This window comes from Nesoenas mayeri, assembly GCF_963082525.1.
Source record: "Nesoenas mayeri genome assembly, chromosome: 6".
Taxonomy (NCBI): Eukaryota; Metazoa; Chordata; class Aves; order Columbiformes; family Columbidae; genus Nesoenas; species Nesoenas mayeri.
The window spans coordinates 26,793,841-26,813,766 of NC_137545.1; the positions used below are offsets into that span (position 1 = coordinate 26,793,841).

Consider the following 19,926-nt stretch of genomic DNA (forward strand, 5'->3'; position numbering starts at 1 on the left):
TAGTTTAATGATTCCTTATCTAAAGGAAGGTGATAAAGCAACTGTCTTCATCAGTGAACAGTCATTTCTGTCAGACATTTGGAGTTCTTTCTGTTAAGGACATGATTTTATTCCAAACAACCTCCTGTTCCCTGAGTTGTACACTAAGTGTGTGCCTTCTTTCACTAGATGTGGTGTATTCGAAGTTTCCTGAGCCCTAGCTCTCACTGTACACACAAAGCTCTATGTTAAGTTGATTAAAAAATAAGTGAATAAAAAATCATCCCCCAATTTAATCCAGAAACTTTGCAGATTCACGTAACTTAATATTTTTTATCACTGTTGCACACATCCACAAAAATATATGGTCATGTTTATATAGTGGCATTTACCAAAGGTGCTGTTTTGAAATGCTGTTTAGTGAAATCAAGAGGGTTGGGCTAAGGGAGGTGGGGTAAGCAGGTACTTGAAGCTTAGTCACCTGAACAAAGCCAGGCAAACACAAGTGACAAGATTTTGAAAGTATGAGATGTTCCAAGTAGCAGTTCAGGCTAAATCAGATAAAATATGCTGTAATGTATGGTTTGAATATAGAGTAGATATGTGAGAACTCTGTTATTAAAAGTCACAATATTTTTCCCATTAGGAGTTTTAGCTGAGCGAAGGAACTCAATTAAATGCTAGCATGTTGTATAACTTCATAGACATGCTTTTGTAACATGAGGTTAGAGACTTAAATGGATTGCTACCATAGTATTCATGGTCTGTTTTGGGCTAATTGTTATCCAAGTTATTTTTTGCTTCTTGGACGTTCCTTGGACTTTTGCAGTCTAAAGGCAGCAAGGATTGGTATCTCTCAACTCCTTGGTCAGAGCAATTTTTAAGGGTTGTCCCGTTTTCTTTTGGTTGGGCTTTTTGTGTGTATTTTTCCTGTTGACAGCGAAGCGATTCTTCTCCTTGGCAGGCAAAATCCTGCTCTGACTCATTTCCAGTTCTTAATCATAGAATGGTTTATAAGACAGACAGGAATCGTTCATACCAAGATGAATATATTCTCCAGTTGTTTTTCAGTACTTGTGATTGATCCCATTTTCGGGATTTTATATCAAGAAGAAAATGCAGGCAGTTTTTCTTGGTTTAAGGCCTTCCATGGGGCCTGTTCTGTCACTGAGCTTTTCCTGTTGAGGAGCTGTGGTTTTCCCACTGCTGTGCTCGGGCGGTGGAGGCTGGCGGGAAGGTCCCTGGGGGGTCAGGCCGGGGTGTCGGGAGTGCCTCACAGGTGGCTCCAGGCTGGGATGGGGTGATCGTACAGCATAGAGGATGATTGTTCTGTCGGTGGCGTTTTTTGCTTAGATGTTTGTTGAAAAGGACAGGAAGGAAACTGCTGTGGAGAAAGAATGATCGCTTATTACTTTTGGGAGTGAAGACTAAGGAGGAAATGGCAAACCAGTGTGAAAATTATATTTCTTGTGAACAGGAATAGTGTCACAAGAAATAATGGTCTGTTACTTAGATTTATTCCTGTTCTACTTGTGTCCAGTGTTTTAATTTCAGATGGTTGAAGAGAAAAAATAATGAACGTGGTTTTATGTTATGTTACATTATTGCAAACTGTTGTGAAGTCCGTATGATAAAATCTTAAGGACAACTTTTGATACGAATTTGCAAGAGACTACAGTTTGTAACACAGAACTTTTCAAATTTGGTTTCAGGCTTTATAAAAAGCTTTCAGTTGATGTTCATGAAAGCTGTTTCTAAACAAACAACCTCAGACTTTGGCCAGGTCTCTGCTGCAGAACATCTTGCCAGCGAGCACTGTATCAGCCAGGGGTGTGGAAAAAAGTCATACATCCTCGCTGACATCGACATGTTGGCAAAACCCCAGGTGTGGATGCAGCTATGCCAGCAGAAGAGAGCTTTTTATCATCTTAGCTTATGTTGTTTAGGGAGGTGATGCAACTCTGCCAGCAGAAAACTCTTCTCTTGGCAGGTGCTGTGGGCGTAGGAGGCTCTGCCAGCAGAGCTGCAGCAGCGAGGCTCCGTGCCACCGGCCAGCGTTGCAGCAGCTGCCACGGGAAAAGAAGAGCCTCTTTGAACAAAAGAGGGACCTCTATCGTTTCAGTTTTACAAGTAGTTGTTGATGAGGAACAGAGTGGAAAGAGTGACTCAGATTTTAAAATTAAGTTTTAACGTAAAAAATGTGTTTTAGGATATCACTGGTCCTTTAGTGTTTGTCTGCGTGTCACTGGGTTGCGGGGTTTGAGCGCTGCAGTATGCGCAAGCATCTGTGTTTTGTAAAGCTTTTAGGGCTGGTAAAGGTATGAGTTTCTTTGGAAACAGTGGAAAACCTTCTGTCTGTAAACTTAGGAAGACAACTGTAATCACATTTACATTCCCATCATATTTGGATATGACCACTAGCACTAGAGCATCTTCATGTTTAAATAAAAGTTTAGATTTCTCAGAAGGGAGTGTTTATATTTTACAGGAAGACAGAGTTAGGATTCCTGCAATGCCTACACACACACACACAGAGTCATTTTCTTCTCTTGCCTTTGACTAGCTGGTGGCAATGCAAGATTTTATAAAACTCCAGTTTTACATAACATTGAAAAACAAAGATTTTAAGGGAAAAACATTGTAAGAAGTAAAGGCAAAATCAAACCAAAGATAGGGAAGAACAGAATGGAGGCTCTTAGTCTCTGATAGTTATTACCAGTTAAGATGATGATTGGTATGTATACATTGACTTTCATGGCAGCTGTGCATACATGGACGAGAGAAGCCTGTGTTTTGAAGCTCTGAACAGAGCAGTTGTGCATGTGATCACTGTGTGCACTTTGAGAACTCCGCTGAAGGCTTTTAGAAGAGCAGCGCCATGCCAGACTAAGTTTGTTCAGTTTGTTATGAAAATGTTTTGAAACTAGTTGCTCTGTCATTCGACATGGCTTGTAACCTAAAAATAATTGCCTGGCGTTACTGGAAGCAGAATGATCTGACAGCCCAACTTGCACTGCTATAGTTAAAATCTGTCAATGTTTCCATTACAAACTTGGAGAGAGGCTTTAATCTTTTTCCAATTTTAAATAATACCTGGAAGAAATTCTAGATCAGCGTTTCAACTCAGTATAAATCTTCTGGAAGAGATTTGATGTTTCTAAAAACCTTTATTTAAAAACAAACAAACAAAAGCCCCAGCCCTATGGCAATGATATATTGATAATCAGGTTTGAAATTTTAAATGATCAGGAGTATGTACTTGGTGGTTTGTGGTGTTTTTTTTTTTTTTGGTCATTTTCAGCTCACTTCAGTTAGGCGACAATGTTTCTACGTATCTATGTTGATTTTATAGCAAGTGTTTCAGTTTGCTGTTCCTGGCTGTTATTGCTGCATAATAAACTTTGCAATATGCCAAACTGGAAGATTTCAAAACTTTCATAGGGAAACAAAAAAGCAACACATAGTTATCATGAAGTATCTGATATAAGACATGCCTTTGTACTTTTCTCCCACTCACAATTCATTCCAATTTCCCGAGGTTATCTCCAAAATAGTTTCACTTTTCTTTTTTATTAAGGCTGTAGTTTCATGGATGCTTTAAACTGAGGTAAGCTATAATCCCCTCCGTTCTGCCCGCACATTCCTGCTCCCTGCCTTGTGACAGCCAAAGCTTTTGCGTAGCATAAAACCACATGTGGTGAACCAGATCAGGGAAGATAATTTTTTGGTTCGGGCTGTGGCTACACTAGTACGAGTCCAAAGATGAGGGCAGCACTGGGGTGGGAACAAGTGAGTCTACACTGACATCTACTTTATATTCCGCTTTATTTTTTCCCCCACTGCGCCTTTCCTCCACGGCTCACAAGGCGGTTCTTCGCTGGGAACTTCTCGAGCTGCGGAGGCTCAGGGTTTTGCAGGAAAGAGGCCACCGTGTGCAGCCAGTTCTTTCTATCAGTGAAAACCTTGTAGTCACAAGACTTCTACTGGTAACTTTAACTCTCTAGTAAATTTGTTAAAGTATTCCTGTTTTACAACACCGCAGAGCTGGTTATAATCCTTTCTGTACCACGTGCTGCTATAGTGTTGTTAATGCAAATGATTAAGGCTGCTCTTCTGCAGATTTTCTCTGTAACCTTTTTATGTTCTGTTAGGGTCTGATTTTAAGAACAATAACATTAGATACCTTCAGGACTAGGTAGATGTGTTTATGTGCTTACATCCTTTTGAATTTTTTGCCATCATACAGAATCTTTTTCTTGAGACTCTTAAAATAATTCACAAATACAGGGATCAGTGATAGTATGACAGTTCTGCCAAGGCACACAGTTAATGTGAAGTCTAGTCCTTAAGCTGTCTGTGCTCCCCTTCTATATTAAAAAAAATAAAAGCATTATTGTGTGAAGTACTAAAAGCCAGAAGAGATGCAAAAGAGGCTTCTAATTATTATTCTGTTTCTGGATAGATTAAGGAAATAGAGTAACCTTCATGTCTGCCAGAATAATTCATTTGACATGTGGAATATTCATCGTGATGTAAACTTAGTTTATCCTTGCTGAAACCTAGAACAACAATATCTCTTATTTCGTTTTCATACCAGATGCCACAATGAAGAGTGATAAAATCCTATGAGTAATATTCAGCAGAAGTTATATATAATTTGAGCCTGTGTCATGCATTGAGCGTGCTTCAGATGGTGGTTGGGTGTATTAGAATGGGCCTGTGAATCCTGTCCCAAACGGGGTGTGAAAGCAGGTGTATTTAAAGTACATGAGTAATTACGTACAGATTTAACACAGTGCTCCAAATGGTAAACAGGCTCCTGTAGACTGAGCTAATGTGCATGCTGTGATTGCGATCTCTGGTTTCCTCTAACGCGCTTTTTCCTTTGCAGCAGTCCATTGTACCAGCCCACCCAATGGCTCCTCCTAGTCCCAGCACCACCAGCAGTAATAACAACAGTAGTAGCAGCAGCAACTCAGGATGGGATCAATTAAGTAAAACAAACCTTTACATCAGAGCACTGCCTCCAAACACCACTGATCAGGACCTGGTAAAATTATGCCAACCGTAAGTACTATCTTAAATATATATTATTATGTCATACCTTAAAAGCTTATAGTAGGTATACAAAATGAGCGTTTGGATTATGAGGGAAGAAAAACAGATTTGTAAATAAAAATCCTTGTGCTATAATACGATAACAAGTTTCAACTTCCTTAGCAATCAGAAGGAAAAGAATGTATTTGGCACTTTGAAGAAGCAAAGAAAAGTCAAAATATAGTGGTGAACAGAAACAACCCATTGCTTGAGTGTAAACTATAATCACTTGTACTGCTGCCTGGTGCTTTTGAAATCACAGATAAATGAAAATTAACACCTGAATGTGAAACTTGCTATTAAGAACCTGCAACAGAGGATCCTCTGTTCACTACTAAGATAAGCTGTTGATGCAAACTCCTCAAATAATTGTTCCATATCACTGTAAATTACAGTGTGCATTTGAATGCTTATGCTAGTTTCAGGCTAATATATGTTGGCTGCACAACTATAGTTATGATTAGAAATAGTGCACGTAAGAATCCTCTCTAGTGGCTGGAGTTCTAGGTAGACTTGGCTTAGCAGGGGGTTTTCATGCAGTGTTGTTAACATGAGATTTTTTTTTGCTTGTGTGTTTTTGGTTTTGTTACTTAATTTTTACGGCAATGCTGCCTTTTAGTTACTTTGAAATGTGGGTCAGATGTCAAGAGACTGTGCCACTATGGTGTTTATGCACTGTTTAAAATCACCTTCCTTAAATGTTTTACTGAATTTTAAAAACCCTTAATACTTCCAAAATTTTTAGTGCATTTCCTGGATTGTTTTGAAATAGAAAGTACTTAGCTAAATTTTCAATACTACCAGTAGGAATACACACAAATCTTTCTGAAATGTGTGGAGATCATTAAGATTTATATATAACACTACCATCTGAAAATCTCAAAGTAATTTTATGTTCAACTTAGCAGGTAACTAACTAGGTGTTCACAAAAATACATGTCAGAGATCACAACACAAGTTAACCGAATAGCTCGGAAAACCTGTAATTCTTGGATCCCACCTTATTTGAGGCGCCTTAGTTTTCGAATATTACAAAAAATCTGATACCTAATTTATAGAGATTTTTCTTTTTTAAACAAAACTTGAACTTTCAGGATAGTAGTCACATATCAGTCATACTAATGTTATAATAAAAACAACCTGCTTTCAGGTCTTTAGAGAAAAAAATTTCCATTTGATCGTTTTCCCAACAACAAATGAAATCCATGTGCTTTACAGAAAAAATGACAGATTGTCAATCTGTGCAAAGATTCATTGATAAATTAAGTATTTTTACAGCTTCCCTTGCGACAACGACTTCTTGTCATTTGCATTTTAGTTGCAAATGCGTGGTTTACGGAAGTGGATTTTTCCTTCCCTTTTTTGTCTTTTGAACTGGTGAAAAAACCTTGGCGTGCACACTCATGTTATGTTAGGAAAGAGTTGTGAGGTTATTCTGCACTGGAGCCGCCCAGTAACTACTATTTGTGCGGTGGTTACTATAGCTCCTTAATCTCTTTCTGAAGACATTTTGGTTTGCACAGTCTTAGATGTCATTGATTCATGAACATCCTAGAAAAAGTATGTTCAGTACCTTGCTGTAACTGGTTCTTTTGCGCTTGGATAGCCAAAGTTTCTGATTTTGCTGTTCAATATATAATTGTAGGTGGAACAGAATTAATTTTGCAAATAAAGGCAAGAACTGCGGCCATGAAGTTATTAAATCAATTCTGATGTGAATTTACAGATTTGGAAGGTTGTGGCATTTCTTCCTGTGAGATATTTCTCTCTGAAATGTCTTACTTGAAAGGAAAACAGGCCATGTCTCAAAATTCTCTGTTTCTGCTGAGGAACCATGTGAGATGTCCAGAAATTTTGGGCTTGGAACATCTTTTAAAAATCTGGGTAATCTATTAAGAGCCTTAGGCATCTCTGCTAACATAGCCCCTGAGCAACTGACTTGATGCTGCTGTAAGACAGAAATCACAATGCTCTCTCCTTGTTCACAGAAGCTCAGTAATCCACTTTTACAGACTATGGAAAGTTTCAGATGCAAAATATTTCCTTCCTACAAATCTGCCCAAACTTCTCAGACATGGAGGGCAAGATATTCTTGAAAGTGAACCTACCATGTACATTGTTTAAGATGAGACAGTACAAAATAAATGGAGAATAAAATCTTGGACACATAGAAATCAGTGAAGAAACTGCCATTTACCCCGGAGCCTTGAAATATTTTCATTAGTTCTTTCCAAATGTCTCAGATTTTACTTTAGAGTAATTTTAGCTCCTTTTCCCCATATAGAATGGATCTTGCTGTCCTAAGAGGATGTCCATTGGAGTTCTTGATGCTAAGGTTTAATGGAAAGGGCCGCTCTGCGTATTGCAGAAATGGTCTTTCTAGCTGGCAATAAGCAGTGACAGAAAAAGGTCACTGGCTTTTGTTTTATATCTTTTGGCTGTTGTCATACAAGGCAGAATAACACCTGTGGGTTAAGGAAATTATGGTTGAAAAACGTCATTGTCACTATGAATGCCAGAAACATCCCATCTGCACAGATTTTCCCTCTGGTCATCATGGACTTTTATAGTATACTGTGTTGAGATGTTATTTTCAATGATAGTTATTGTAGAGCAATCTTGCTTTCAATGTAATCCCTCAGAATGCAAGGTACAAAAATCTACAGAGTTCTTGTGTGTGGGTCTGGTTATACAGTGACTTTTATTTGCTTTAGTCAACATGTTTGCTTTAGTTCTTGCTCACAACAGCTAGCAGTGCTAATTTTGGCTATGTTTTTATTTTGATTAATTATTTTTGGTGAATCACAAGAGAAACCTCTTATCAAATTACAGAAATGTTGGGCTTGCTTTCCTGTTGTAGCACAGCTGTGCAGTATTTACAAACACAGTTGGCAAATGTTCACCAGTTTTGTGGAAAAGTATTTTCCTGGCAAGAGTGCAATTTGCCAATACACGTCTCTACAAATCTGCTCTCCACCTTCATCTGCTTCGTTCTTTCTAGTGCTCTATTCAGTGAAGCTTTCTCCTCTTTTCCAAGATGAAAAGAGCGTACTATGATTTTACGTGGGAGTACAGCTATTTTCAGACGGTTTTACTGGTTTTGTTTGGGAAATGAAGCAGGCGTGTTTCTGAATAGTTTGTTCAAACTTGAGCCTGCTGCTCCAGTTCTACATTGGGAAAGCAAATTTCTTCATATCAGTTGTGCCAGAGGCAGAAGTGTGGGGAAGAATAAGGTAGGTATTATGTTTGTTGCAATGATGTCAGAACAGCCAACCCAGAAGCAGAGCCTGGAGTGTTGGGGGACACCACGTGAGTCAGTCCTGGCCATAAAAGCTTTCCATTAGGTATGTAAGGGTAGGCAGAGCAATTGATGCAATGGTCCACAGATACTGTCTTTTACATAGGAGGCTAGACAGGAGAAAACAGCTGAATAGAAGGACAGGAATGGAAGAGAGGAAAAATTAAAGAGCCGATGAGTGCGGTTTGGGGAAAACTGCAGGAAGCCTTCCAGCGTCAGCCCTGGCTGTGAGGCTCGGACTGATTTTTGCAACCATCCTCTCTGCCTGATTCTGCTGTGCAGTTTCTTTTCCTAAACCAGTTGTTATGTTGGTTTTCTTTGCTTATGACTATATTATTTATGCTTTAATTGTACTTTCTTATTCAGAGACTGTTAGGTGATCATTTATTGTGGCTTATTTCACGTATCTGAAGATGCAAGATTAAATCGATTCCAGTTATTCACTGAAATTGTTGAGAGTGCTTACATGATTAGGGATTTAAGCAATTGTGTTTTAGGAGATTCAGCAGTGCGCTTCTAACTTGCTTTGACACATTTTCTAGGTGCTTTCCAGACTTTCACTAAGCACTGTGCTTTGCTGTAGATGACCTTTGTGCCCAAGCCACACGGTTCCCTGTGCCTTCCACTGTCTTGCTTGTAATTTACTTTACTAGCCTGCAGCATGGCATCTCTGCAACGCTGAATTTCTTCAGAGAGCTGCTCTGGTGCCTTTTACATCATTAAATGACGATGGTGCAGCAGACCCTTCACACTCCTGACAGTTCCCAGTCCCAGAGTGAGATTTCAAGCTCTGAGGCTTAACCCAGATCTCCCCCATTCAGTTCAGCACAAATTATCACACCAGCCCACCTTTTGGTGTGCTCCTGTCCAGGCTGTTTTCTCATACTGTGTCACTTGTATCAAGCTATTTGTAGTCTATATGATATGTTTTTGAAATCTGTTTTTGCTCTGGACAGTTTTCACTTAAGGTTTCCTCCTTAAATTATTGCTATGTGGTTGTAATGCAGGTTTTTAATGGTAATACCATTAGGAAAGCAGCTGGTTTAAAGTAACAAAGTTAGTGACATAATTAGCACAACAGACCATTGTTCTGTGCCAGGATGGTCAGAACACAAAACCAGAACCTTGTAGCATCTGCCTTTGCTTACGTGTGTTGGGAAATCATGTTTCTTCTTGAGAGAGTATTTTAAGGATTCCATCCTAAGTATTCAGGATCATGAACACAAGCACAGCTGAAACTAATGGCAGGCTAATGGTGGGTTTGAAACGTTGGAGCCACTCATACTATTACAGCTTTGTTTCCACAACATGGCAACTTTTTTTTCTAATGTTTCCCTGTTTAGGGGCAAGAGCATCTAAGAGTTGTTTCAATTCCCTGCTCTTACTAAAACACAAGTTTTTACTAAGTCACATGGAACCCATTAGCATATTAATGTTACCATGTTCTTTGCTTGCCATGTAATTGTGACTTCTCCCTGTGCTGCCATTTCCCACCTCCTTCAAATACACTCAGGACTGAGAAGTGGTGAACTGGAGCTCAAATGTTTACTGTAGCAGGGAGCGGTCGTCACTGAGGTCAGTTAAGAGCAAGGAATCTGCTAATTTCACTCAGCATATCTCATTAGAAAAAGGACACGGCCGGACTTCAGGAAATGATCCGATTGTCTTTTGCGTTTACCTCTTTTGACAGAATGGTTTGGGCAGGTTACTGCTGCTCAGTGTCTGTAGAACATGAATCCAAGCCCTTCAGATAGATGATGTGGGTCAGGGAAAGTGGAATGGAAGATTTCAAAGCTAACTTCTCCATTTTTTTTTTCAAGTATTTTCTCTTCATTCCTTTCTCCTTTATTCTCAGTTTTTCTTGCATTTTTCTTTCATGGTTTGTCAGCTACAGTGAAATATTGCATTTATAATTATATGGAATATGATTTCATGTAATATAATTAAATGTGATACATCAGTGTCTCTGAAACTGTTCCCTTTGAGGTCAGTATTAATACTGATTATACTGGAGTAAGAGCCTATCATTCTTATGCTTTTTAGGGCAGTTAATTCTTTTAGGTGTTTATATATGCATTTTTTAAAAATAGTATTATTGCATACATCTCTGAATAATTAACACCAGCTTTACAGAATCCTTTGGTTGCAGGAGGAAGTAGATTCTTCAGCAATTGAGCAGTATGTGATTGGTAATGTTTAGCTTTATGCCGTATGGTAGCAGCATCATCTTTTTCCTTATTCCTTCTTCAAGGACTGTGGTATGGTTTGGATTTTATATAATCTGCAACAGAATTCCTTCAACTGTAAATTTTGATCCAGTTTTGCTCTTCAGAGCAAACACAACACCAAGAATGGTGAAGGTATGTTCCCTAGATGTAGAAACTGATTGTGCCGGTGCTGTGTTGCCTGCACAGGGACATGGTGGTGTGGAACACAGTGCAGTGCAGCAGAGAAACACCCGCAGTAACCTCAGGATCAGGGTTTAGATAATCTCCCTTGTGTTCTGCCCAGCTGATGCACCCGGTTTCACAGCTGGACAAACTGCCAGAGGAGGAGTCCCATGCCAGTGTGGTGTGTAAACCGGCTCTGCTAGCGTCTGCGATGCTGTGATATGCAGGGCATACACAGATGTCTTAGCTGATGATCTTTTAAGAGGTTCCTATCAGAAGTCAGTATCCCATGCAGTGGAGGTGAAGTAGTATTCAGTTTTGTACGTCACTTTTGCCAGATACACTGGAGAGATACAGGCCTGACATGGAGACAGAAATGCTTCTTTTTGTTGGGGCTTGACTTCCGCAGTCGATGGCAAGGCCTTTGCGTGGTGTGCCATGGGAATTGTGATTGGCCTGGATATGTGGTGTTTGGGTTAAATAGTCATTTCCTTTATATCTTAGCAACTGCTTTCACCAGTCATGTTATGAAGTGTCTAGCCTGGTGTGATATAAAGGAAGACTCTCTTATCTTCCTTTCAATATTTGCAGTTTAATTAGACAGAAATAAAATTCAGACAGCTTTACATTCACGATCAAATGAAATTCATGCTGAAATCTCTGAGGAGTTCCAAAGTATTTTTTTGTACAATAATGCCTTCTTGTAGAATGTCATTAGGAAGCCATGTGTATTTCTGAGAAAAAAAGTTAAAAAGTTGTCTTCTAGAGTTCTAGCCTCTGGATGCAGACAGTCTCTTGAGATGCCTTGAATTTAAAACAACTATAGTTTTAATTTTCTCTTTCTATTTTGTGATTAAGCAAAGACTGAAGTTTTTCGAACTCAGTATTTCATATAGCCTACCAGTAATCAGCAGTTCCCCATAGCACACCCTCTTAAAAAACAAGCAGTCTGAAGACAAATGCAGGGAGGAACTCTGTGTCTGCCCTGTGGTCACAGATGCAGGGACCCAGTGATTGCACAAGCTCCATCTCCTCTAGGAGATGAGGGTTTTGTTGCAGCGTGGGGCCAGAGGAGAGGTGATCCCATGGAATTTCCTTTAGGAAGTGGGGGCGAGGGAGGAGAGTGGAAGGAATGTTTCAGCCACAGCTGCTTGTAAAAGAAGCACTAGGAAAACAGATTGGTAAAAGTTACCACCATCGGAGATCTCTCGTTGGAAAACAAGAAGCTGATTTGGTAGCATGGGGCCTGTAAAATCTGTGAGCATTTGCAAGTCTGCAGATATTTGTTGTACGGAGATGCAACCCTTGTTCCCTGTCACGAAGCCACAGGAAAAAGCTGTCCTGTGGCAGCTGCTGGAATGCCTTTGATCAAGGTCCTGGTCCCGAGCTGCCCCATGGCTGGCCCCGTCTCAGATGGGAGGTGATAGCACCACAGTTATTCAAAGGAGTAACCAGCAATTCAAGAACATTTTGAAGAGAATTGTTGGATTTTGGTGGACTTCTGAAAATGGTAATTAGTACTAAAGGGACTTTGTAGTGGGTTCCATGATGCAGTTACCATAAACTGTCCCTTCTGTTGGAGCCTGCTTAGGCAGGTGGCTCAGTAAGAAATCATTGCAGAACTGATCAGGTTAGAGCGCAAGTTGACTTCTGCCCCAGTGTGCTTACATTAAACTTGCCCTTTTTCTCAGAATACCATTCAGCACAGAAAGCAGAATCAGTATTTGCAAACAGATTCTTTTATCTGAGGTCTAATATCTCATGTGGTTTCACATAACTCATAGAAATCTTGTGAAGTCTTGACTTTGTTTGCTAAAGGTTAGTTCTGCTTAGCTCTGATTTCTGTAATGTTAACTCCTTGAAATGAAAAAATGAGCCCTCTGATGTTGACACATTATAAGACCAGTTATTTTTTTGTGACCTTTCAGTATTTTTTCCCCACGCTGTTGTGAAGCTGCATTTAGGGTTGAGAAAGTAACACCTTCAAATCGTATGCAACCCAGATAATAAACATCCATAGCAAATGGAAATTCAGATCCTATTACCTCCAATGAAACTTGTAATTAAGTAAAAAAAAAGGAAGAAAAATCAGTGCTTATCCTTTCCCACAAATTCTACCCTAAAATTCTACTCTGTTTTGACATTCAAAAGATGTTGGTTGCCTCAGTTCAGTTTGAGCAGTGCCTCACACAAGACTCAGACCAACCCTGTAGAAAACCAAATTTCTAAAGGGCTGCTGGGGGAAGAATTAACATTTGATCTAAATATCTAAATATCTGATCTTTGCAGATAGATGTGCAGTACCTGGAAAAAAAGACAAATCTTAATTTAGATGTTGATAATGTTATGATACGTGGACATAGAGCAAAAAGCAGTAATGAAAAACATAAAAAGAGGAGACTTGGAGTGATTTGGAGTCTGTTTTAACACTTACTAATACAAATATTCCACTTGAAATAATCTGTGGGAGTTGAGTTAATCATTAGCAGAATCAATTTCTATGAAAGAGTTATGTTCTGATTTGTAGTCCTGTCCTGCTCCTTCCACTTCCATTGCTTCTCTTACTTTAATCTCCTTATTTTTCCAAAAGAGGAAAAGTTTGAAATCGGTTGTTTTGCTGCCACAGCGGAATTCCCCAAGCTAAACATTGTGTGTTATTTCACAAATTTTTTGAGTATTAATAATGACATTTAATTAATCAATCATTTGGCCATCTTAGTTGAAATACATTAGCCCAAAATGTGTGTTCTTTTATTTTTTTTTTTCAACTCTGTACAGTTGTACATACACCTTTTAAAAGACAGAGTATACATCAGAATTTTTGCCTAGGAGAACACTGTTGACTTAAAGCATTACACATTATCAGCATTTTAAATCCTAGTGCTGCTTTTTGGCTTAAACATAGTCACTTACAAGCTTTAACAAGTCTATCAAAATATCGGCAATTATTGTGGTGCAAGGACCTTTTCTTTAATGTCTGAGTGAATACATCTGTGAAATAAGTGTTATGTTAATAGAGGATCTAAAACCAGGAGAAGAAAAAACGTGCTTAATACAGGGTAGTACAAATATTGAAGGAATCTCAATTTTTTTATTTGTAAACCCTAAATGTCAGAAAAAAAAATATCTAAATACCGGAAAAAGAGCCAAGCTAATTATTTCTGGTTTCAAGGACTCTGCTGATAGAGGAACTGAAGAGCTTTTGGAGTCTGGGACGCAGAGTTTTACAGTTCAGTACATCGTTTTGTTTAGCATGTGTGTAAGGAACTGGTGTGTTAACAAACCCAGTGTAGCTCAGAAGTGCTTCCCTATGCCTCTAAATGATGGCAAGCTTGAGTCCTGTTTTGTTTGCAGTGTGCTTGCAAAGGCTTGACCCGAGGAAGCGAGGAGCACCGATGGGAGCTCCCAGCTCCTCTCACCAGTATCAGGGTTGAAAATCACTTACTGCTTGGTAGTGTGGACTTAAGATTTGTTTGACAGTGAAGGCTGAGCTTTTCAGCTGTGTCATTGCACAGTGCTGGATAAACTCCATGGTCTCTGGTTCTTTCTTTGGGTGTTTTGTTTTGCTTTTCCTTCTTTCTAACCTGTAGCTGTGCAGTACCCCAAGGCAGAATCCCCTGTGTTTTGTCTGAATGCCTTGGCTGAGTTGTGGAGAAGCTTCAGCAGAGAGAAGAGAGATTTTCTCCCTTCAAGGCCTGACGGTGCCAGCACGGTGGAGTATCCAGTGGAGCTGACGTAGCAGAGCGTATTTCCTTCCCCACATTGCTGTTTGTAGTACTGTGATCTGAAAGGAACTGTTTGTAAATCGTGCATTTTTTTGGCTGCATATATCCTGTATTCAACCCCCTACATATCCCACACTTGAAGCTACGTGTTTTTATTGTGTGTCAGGCTTTGTATTAACTTTATTGTGAAGACTTTTTTTATTTGTTGCCAAAAGCCCATTTGCTATATTTTGAAGATCTCAAATACTGAGAGGAAAAGTGCTGTTGCATGTTCCTTTTTCTCACTGGCAGTTTACGGGGCTTCCATGTTGCAGTACAGAGGTGCAGTACTGGAGTGGAAGGCCATTAAGCAGGACTGCCATTGAAAACAATCCATTGTCATACCAGGGCCTCAGCTTGAATGTACTCTTTATTATGGAAATTAGGATCAATTCGTTTTGAACATCTTCCAAATATTCAGAGCTCTGACATTATAAAAATATACAATAATCTGTCCCAGTGTTCCGTTCATCCCAAGTGAATTGCATGTTACTTTGTTCCATGAGAAATTCTGAAGTTTTTTTCCACCCATTTTGTTAATTGCTTATTCAGTTAAATATTTGTTAATTCTCTTTGAAGTCTAGGACACTGACTCTGAATTACGCAGTTTCGCAAATGTCATTAAATATTTTGAAAAGATTGCCCCCCCCCCGGAGGAGGGGACAGCCTTGATTGTCACTAATCAACACTTGAATGGAGATTGAGGTTGTAGTCTAAGGAGCATGGGCTCACTGGGACAACTGAATTGGGTAGAATTGAGGAGGTGGAAAAGTAGGTAGGTTTCAGTAGATCACAGAAAGGCCCAAGTTTTCAAGATGTCCTTGGGTAGGTAGCCAGGGTGATAAAAGTTTTTGAGTCTGATGCCTTTGAAAAAACAGGACTTAATTTTTTTCCTCTTATGTTCCTATTTAACCAATAAATGGCACTTTTTTGAAGTAATGACCTGAAGCAGATTCTCTGTTGGTCTAAATCAGTATGGAACATGGGACTTCTGCATCATTTGTGGTGGCTCTTTTGATCTTTTCTATCAAAACTATTGCTCTTTTTGTTGTTACTTAATATTCATTGATCAAGTGACACTGTCTCAAGATAGAGCCTTCCACCTAAACTCACTTGGGTCCAAATCCCGCAATTAATCAGAGGAGATAAGGGATTTAAACTCCTCTGTGGTTGTAGCTGAAAGGTGAGCAGTAGTGAGACTTTACTTTCAAAGGTAACTGGTTGCTGACCAAGCATCCTAGTGGTGTTGAAATGCTGGATATATGTTTTGGGAACCTTTTTAGGTTTTTTCATCTCACAGGATTAAAAAACATGATAATTTAATTAGAAACAGACCAGAATACATCTAAATATATAGCTGTAAAGCCAGATGCTCAATTCTTTATATTTGGCTTGCTGTGTATTTCACAATATACTAATAAAAACACATCTGAAAAAGGAATCCAATTCTGTTTGTATCATAACAATGAAAATATTTAAAATTTTGCCATGAAAAACTGAAATTAGTTTCTCTGGATGAAAATCTACAGATTCCTGTGATGGAAGGCATTTTAGTGCCGTAAGGGCATTTTAGCTTAGCTGTTCTTTCTGTGGTAGTTAGCGTGCCTTGGTTTTGCCCTTTACTAAAGTGAAGGGGCAGGAGTCAGCTTGAAGAGCAGAGGAAAGAGTAAGTTTTCATAATTTTATATTTTGGTCAGGAAGGCAATGGTTTTTTTTCTGATCATTTCCAAACTTCTGCTTTCTTCAGTGGGACAGAATTCGCAGAAATTTAAATTGTTCCTCAGGTATTTAAGTGGATTTGTGTTTGGTCTTGGGTCACTGGTGTGCTCCCTTCTTCAGGATCTTACAGTTGTGTTCCGCTCATGTTTGTGCCAAATGTATGTGACAACTCTTGAGTTCAGCTTCTGCAGTGATGGAGGAAATGTGAGGCTGTTTCTCTCAAGTTGCTTTCCTCTGGTGGTAGAGGTCAGCATTTGGCTGTGACGGATCTTTATTTTTTTGGCAGGCAGTGCTCTGACATTCTTGTTTCTGAGATCATCCCCACTAGGGCTTTCAGAGGAACATCTGACTGGGGCTCAAATTCTTCACCTTCTGCTGTTCTGACCATGCAGTATGTTGTAGGAAAGGTCTCAGTCCTTTACTATTAATAATTAATTTGCTTCTAGATGCCTTTTGTTGACTCAAAGTTCTGTGAATTTGTAGTTTCTTCCTTTCACCTTGGCTTGGTTTCATGTTAAGGGTGTGGATTCTTTTAATCCCAAGGATAATTTAAGAGGGGAAAAAAAAAAGTATCATTAAATTACTGCAGTCTGAGTCATACTTGGTCTATGAGTTTAGTTCCCTGGCCTTCCCACACAGCATTTCCGACATGCAGCGAGCTGAGGGCGTGCAGGAAAGACTGTAGAGTGACCTAGATACTGGTTAGCTCCTTACTGATGAGGGACTTTCTGACACTGGGTGTAGCCATCGCCTCTTTGGATTCTCAGTCCTTTTCTGTGTGATAGCTGCATCCATTGCCTTTTCCTGTTTCTGAGTGGTTTTCATAAAAAATATTTTAAGATTTCTGTTTGGTTTGGCTTAAGCATCTATTTAGATAAATTGATGGGAAAAATTAGTGAATGAACTATTTTAGAATCTGAAGCGTACGCATTGAGATTCATCTTCAAGTAGAACGGTTTCTTTCCTATAGTACCTTATCACTTCTAAGAGAAAAGTTCATTCTGCTGCTCTCTTGCAGGCAAAGAAATAGTCTTCTCAGGCTCTTGATAATAAAAACGATCTATAAAGCCTAGAAACACTGTGACCATGTCACACAAGTTCCCTCGTTGGCTTATGTTGTCGAATCTGTTCAGAAATGGTTGTGATACAGAACTAGCTTCACTGACTTTGGGTTTACCTGTCAGCTTTGCTGTCATGCACTGGTTGGTTGATTTTTCTTGGCTCTGCATGCGAATGTTTTTTGAATAGTTCCTTCTGTGGCTGTTGGTGCCCTAGATTTGCGAAACCACTGCTCCTTTTGAGAAACTTTGCATCTTTGTCTGTTCAATGTAGATGCCATCCAGGCTTGCAGTTGGTACAGGCAACTGGAGGACCCCAGTTCTCTTTGAGCCTAGTCAACAGTCTGGAGTAGCCCCTCTGCGCAGATGCTCGTGGGTTGGGTTTTCCCTGCTAGGCCAGGTTTAACCTCCCATGTCTGTGTTCTTCACTGTGAAGCCTAATGATGCAGGTGCACACCAGCCAAAGTACAGTCTGGGACACTGGATTTATCCTTCCGTGGCGGCACTTGACACAGTCATTATACAAAAATCACTGGAAACAAGGGCCTGGGAATCACATTAGTTTCAGCCAGCTGGGTTATGTTCTACATGACAGTCGTGTGCTGTGACTGGAGCTCTGTCTGCAGCTCAGGAGCCTGAAGGTGCAGTGATTCCAGAAGACTTCGGTTGTACTTGGCTAGCTGCTCTAGTGATGGTGTTGGAAGAGGTTAATGGTGTTTTTAAAGAAAATGTTATATTTAAGATACCAAAAGCAAATTTCCAGATAAGCGTCTATTACATTCTCTTTGCAAAACTGCAGAAATCAAACTCCGCCTCTTGCTTCCTTCAATCAATATTCAAAACACTGTCTATCTTAAGCAGTGTGAAACTGAGGAAGTGTCACTGAATATGACCCTAACGCATCAGCCACAAAGGTTGCACTTTAAGATTTTATGTTACAGCTTATGATTGCTCATGTATCTAAAATTTGGCAACAGATGGATAGTATTTTTTTTAATGCATAACACTCCTCTGTCCCTATCTCAGCACTTAATACTACTGCAGACATCTTTTCAACAGAGCTGTGCAGTTATAATCAATAATATGTGAGCTGATGTTTCTGCTCAGTAACATACAGCCACTTAAATGCCCTTCTGAAGTATTTTGACCCCTGGAGAGAACTACTTTAGTACAACCATTTCCCCTATTGAAATGGAGATATTTGCTGTTCAGCACAGCTGGGACTTGAGACCGGAGAAGCAGATTCAAATAGGGATCAAGTCTATATGTCATGCTATTAAGGGGGCAAGGCCGCTGCAAGGTTTAGCAGTGATTTTGAATAGTTTGTCTATTTAGTGCTGTTCTAGTCTGATTGACATTAAGTTGCCAGAACTTAAAGGATAACAGACTCTAATATTAATTGTACACTTTCTTTGTAATTAGGTTTTAATTCCAGTGTAGAATAGCTATTGAAAGCAGGATTTTACTGTATTTCATTTAAAAAAAAACCCCACAGTTAAGATGCAGTTCAGAGAGACTGGAAGTTATTTGAATGGATTGATTATTTTTTTTCTCTTCTGTCCTTAAGGCAGAAGAGGGACAGTCAACAGTTTCCAAGATTGAGTGTTAAATTAGTGCAAGTTGCAGGTAAGAAGAAATAGCTGTCTTTGTGTAGAAGGTATTTTAACTCAGCAGGCCAGGTCTTGGATTCATCCTGTTAGGTTCCTGGTGTCTTAATATCACAAAACCAGAAGAAAATATGCTAACATTTTTAAAAAGTTATCAATGACAGACATTATTCCAATGACCAAACATATTTCATACAAGATAAGTGTGAGAACAAGCATTGTGTATATGTATGTGTGTCTGTGTGCACATGTATTAGTTTGTACTTGGATATATGTAGTTTACACAATATGTGAGGCAGTTGTTTTGTAGTTCAGGGTTGACAGATGGGTCAGGGTTTAGGAAATGGAATGTGGCTGAAAGTGCCCTTGTAGTTTAGCAATCTCCAGTCTCATGGTTTGCAAGGCTTTGCCAACATATTCTTTGGGGTGTCATTTATTTAAACAGAGGGTATAAGACTTGGCTACCAGTTTTCACTAGAAGTTACATTAATAGGTAAGAATAAATTAAAGAGTAATATTCTGCGAATATACAGGCTTGTAGCATTAAGGGGTGTATCCATCCACTTAGGAGGTAGACTCACACTACCTAGTATTGTAACCAGGATTTGATTTATACTGTTCCGACTAAAACAAGGGAAAAAAGTATCGGGAAGTGTTGCTAAATAATTTTTTTTCCCCTTACCTTGTCCTTAATTCCTTCCCACAAGAAAAACAAATATGCTTGGGAAAAGCCAAAATACAGAACAATGCATCGTATGCTGACAGTGACTGAATTTGGCTTCCTTGGATGGAGAAGGAGGAATTGAAAAATAAAAGGTCTTCAGGTAGAGAGACTAATTTATGCTCTCAAGCTGATCTATACTATTTAGCACAGGGAAAAGAAAGGAGTTATAAATTATGAATAAAAAGAACTGCTCTCTTATGTCTTCATAGTTTTATTCTTTCTAGCCATTAAGTGTAGGCTCTGAAATCTGCCAAGATTTATGGTTGGGTGTAGAAATACTGCCTTACTTT

At 39.3% G+C, this 19,926-nt stretch overlaps 1 protein-coding gene across 2 annotated transcripts in view; it reads left to right on the forward strand.

Moving 5' to 3' along the window:
* The window catches only part of RBMS1 (RNA binding motif single stranded interacting protein 1), a 96,884-nt gene that overhangs the window by 24,827 nt on the left and 52,131 nt on the right, over positions 1 to 19,926 (forward strand). For both annotated transcript variants that reach the window (XM_080346747.1, XM_080346746.1), the window contains exon 2: positions 4,871 to 5,046. In XM_080346747.1, coding sequence (XP_080202873.1) covers positions 4,871 to 5,046 — 176 coding nt within the window. The remainder of the gene's footprint in view (positions 1 to 4,870; positions 5,047 to 19,926) is intronic.